The following is a 2,335-nucleotide window of genomic DNA, read 5'->3' as shown; positions in this document are numbered from 1 at the left end:
GGTATGGTGGCCCATGCTGTAATTCCAGCTACTCAGGAGGCTGAGGCAGGAGAATTGCTTGAACCCGGGAGGCGGAGGTTGCAGTGAGCCGAGATCACACCACTGCACTCCAATCTGGGCGACAGAGCAAGACTCTGACTCAAAACGAAACAAAACAAAACAAAAAACTTATCTGGAATCAGACTGGAGTTTAAACCCAGGCTCTACCTGGTCCCCACTTAGGAACACCTGAATGCCTCAGTTTTCCCCTTTGGAAAGAGACGGAATTCACTTCTGGACACTAAAAGGGATTGTTTTAAGACCCAGCTGCTTCCTAGAATGACTGCCATCTAGTCAGCCTGGCTGTGCACCAAGCTCTCCATGTTGCTGCACCCTGCAGTGCTCATCTGCAATATGGAGCCAAAACCTAGGAAGGCCGGGTGCGGTGGCTACGCCTGTAATCCCAGCACTTTGGGAGGCTGAGGCGAGAGGACTGCTTGAGGCTAGGAGTTTGAGACCAACCTGGGCAATGTAGCAAGATTCCATCTCTACAAAAAATTGTACGAAATTAGCCGGGCATGATGGTGCACCCTTATAGTCCCAGCTACTCTGGAGGCTCAGGGAGGAGAATCACTTGAGCCTGGGAAGTCAGGGCTGCAGTGAGCCAAGATCGCGCCACTGCGCTCCAGCCTAGGCAACAGGGCAAGATCCTATTTTTTTTTTTTTTTTTTTTAAGAGATGGCCTCTCGCTGTATTGCCCAGGCTGGAGTGCAATGGTGTGATCTTGGCTCACTGCTGCCTCCACCTCCAGAGCTCAAGCGATCCTCCCACCTCAGCCTCCAGAGTAGCTGGGACCACAGGTGTGTGCCACCACGCCCAACTAATTTGTTTTATTTATTGTGGAGATGGGGGTCTCACTATGTTGCCCAGGCTGGTCTCCAACTCCTGGCCTCAGGCAACCCTCCCACCTTAGCCTCCCAAAGTGCAGGGATTACAGGCATGAGCCACCACTCCCGGCCCCAAGTTGCAGAACAAGTGAAAAACATCCCTCCTGCTTTACAGACGCTAAGGCCAGAAGCCTTGTCCAAGGCAGGACATCGAGGCAGGGGGCTCTGAGCTGACAGTTGTCCGGCACCGCTCCTTGGGTGGGCCAGCAGATTTGGCTTGGTCTCTTGTTCAGGGTTGCCCCCCAAGCCCTGCCCGCGGGGCCCAGTCTGACGGCCTGACGCCTCTGGGCTCTTGAATTTTGAATGTAGCATCCCCAGCGAACCGCCTTCGGGCTGGGGACAGATAGCGGAGGCGGTGGGCAGGGGACAGGGGCAGGGCACCGCCCCAGGGAGGTCGGGAGTCCACCTCCCCGTGGGGGCCTCCTCCAGCGCCCCGCTGCCTCATCAGAGCCTTGGCTGGGGTGTCCTTGGAACCCCAGGACTTCTTGAGCTGTGGAAGGAAAGAGAAGGAGGTGAGAGGAGGCTGAGGTGGGGCCCTGGGGGAGAGCCAGAGAAGGCAGGAAGTGAGACAAGAGAGAATCAGTGAAAGTGATAGATGGCCAGGCATGGTAGCTCACACCTGTAATCCCAGCACTTTGGGAGGCCAAGGTGGGAGGATCACTTGAGGTCAGGAGTTCAAGACCAGCTGGCCAACATGGTGAAACCCCGTCTCTACTAAAAATACAAAAATTAGCCTGACGCGGTGGTGGGCGCCTGTAATCCCAGCTACTCAGGAGGCTGAGACAGGAGAATCGCTTGAACCCAGAAGGCAGAGACTGCAGCGAGCTGAGATAGTGCCACTGTACTCCAGCCTGGGCGACAGAACAAGACTCAATCTCAAAAAAACACAAAAAACAAAAAAGAAAAAGAAAAAGGTGATAAAGGATTTGAGGGAGATGGAAGGAGATGATGGAGGAGGGAAGAGAGGATAGAGGGAGGAGAGAGATGGAGGCTAGACATGGTTCACGCCTGTAATCCCAGCACTTTGGGAGGCCGAGATGGGAGGACTGATTGAGCTCAGGAGTTCGAGACAAGACCAACCTAGGCAACACAGTGAGACCTCAACTCTCCAAAAAAATACAAAAATTAGGCCAGGTGTGGTCGCTCATGCCTGTAATCCCAGCACTTTGGGAGGCTGAGGTGGGCGGATCACCTGAGGTCAGGAGTTCCAGACCAGCCTGACCAACATGGAGAAACCCCACCTCTACTAAAAATACAAAGTTAGCCAGGTGTGGTGGTGCATGCCTGTAATCCCAACTACTCAGGATGCTGAGACAGGAGAATCCTTGAACCCGGGAGGCGGAGGTTGTGGTGAGCTGAGATCACACCATTGCACTCCAGCCTGGGCAACAAGAGTGAAACTGTCTCAA

At 54.3% G+C, this 2,335-nt stretch overlaps 1 protein-coding gene across 1 annotated transcript in view; it reads right to left on the bottom strand.

Moving 5' to 3' along the window:
* Positions 1 to 854: 854 nt before the first annotated feature.
* The window catches only part of FAM83E (family with sequence similarity 83, member E), an 18,651-nt gene continuing 17,170 nt past the window's right edge, over positions 855 to 2,335 (bottom strand). The window contains exon 5 of the mRNA XM_011946458.1: positions 855 to 1,416. Within this exon, the coding sequence (XP_011801848.1) occupies positions 1,156 to 1,416 (261 nt within the window). The 3' untranslated portion in view covers positions 855 to 1,155. The remainder of the gene's footprint in view (positions 1,417 to 2,335) is intronic.

This window comes from Colobus angolensis, unplaced genomic scaffold, assembly GCF_000951035.1.
Source record: "Colobus angolensis palliatus isolate OR3802 unplaced genomic scaffold, Cang.pa_1.0 Scaffold25, whole genome shotgun sequence".
NCBI lineage: Eukaryota > Metazoa > Chordata > Mammalia > Primates > Cercopithecidae > Colobus > Colobus angolensis.
This window is presented reverse-complemented; position numbering and strand designations above follow the sequence as displayed.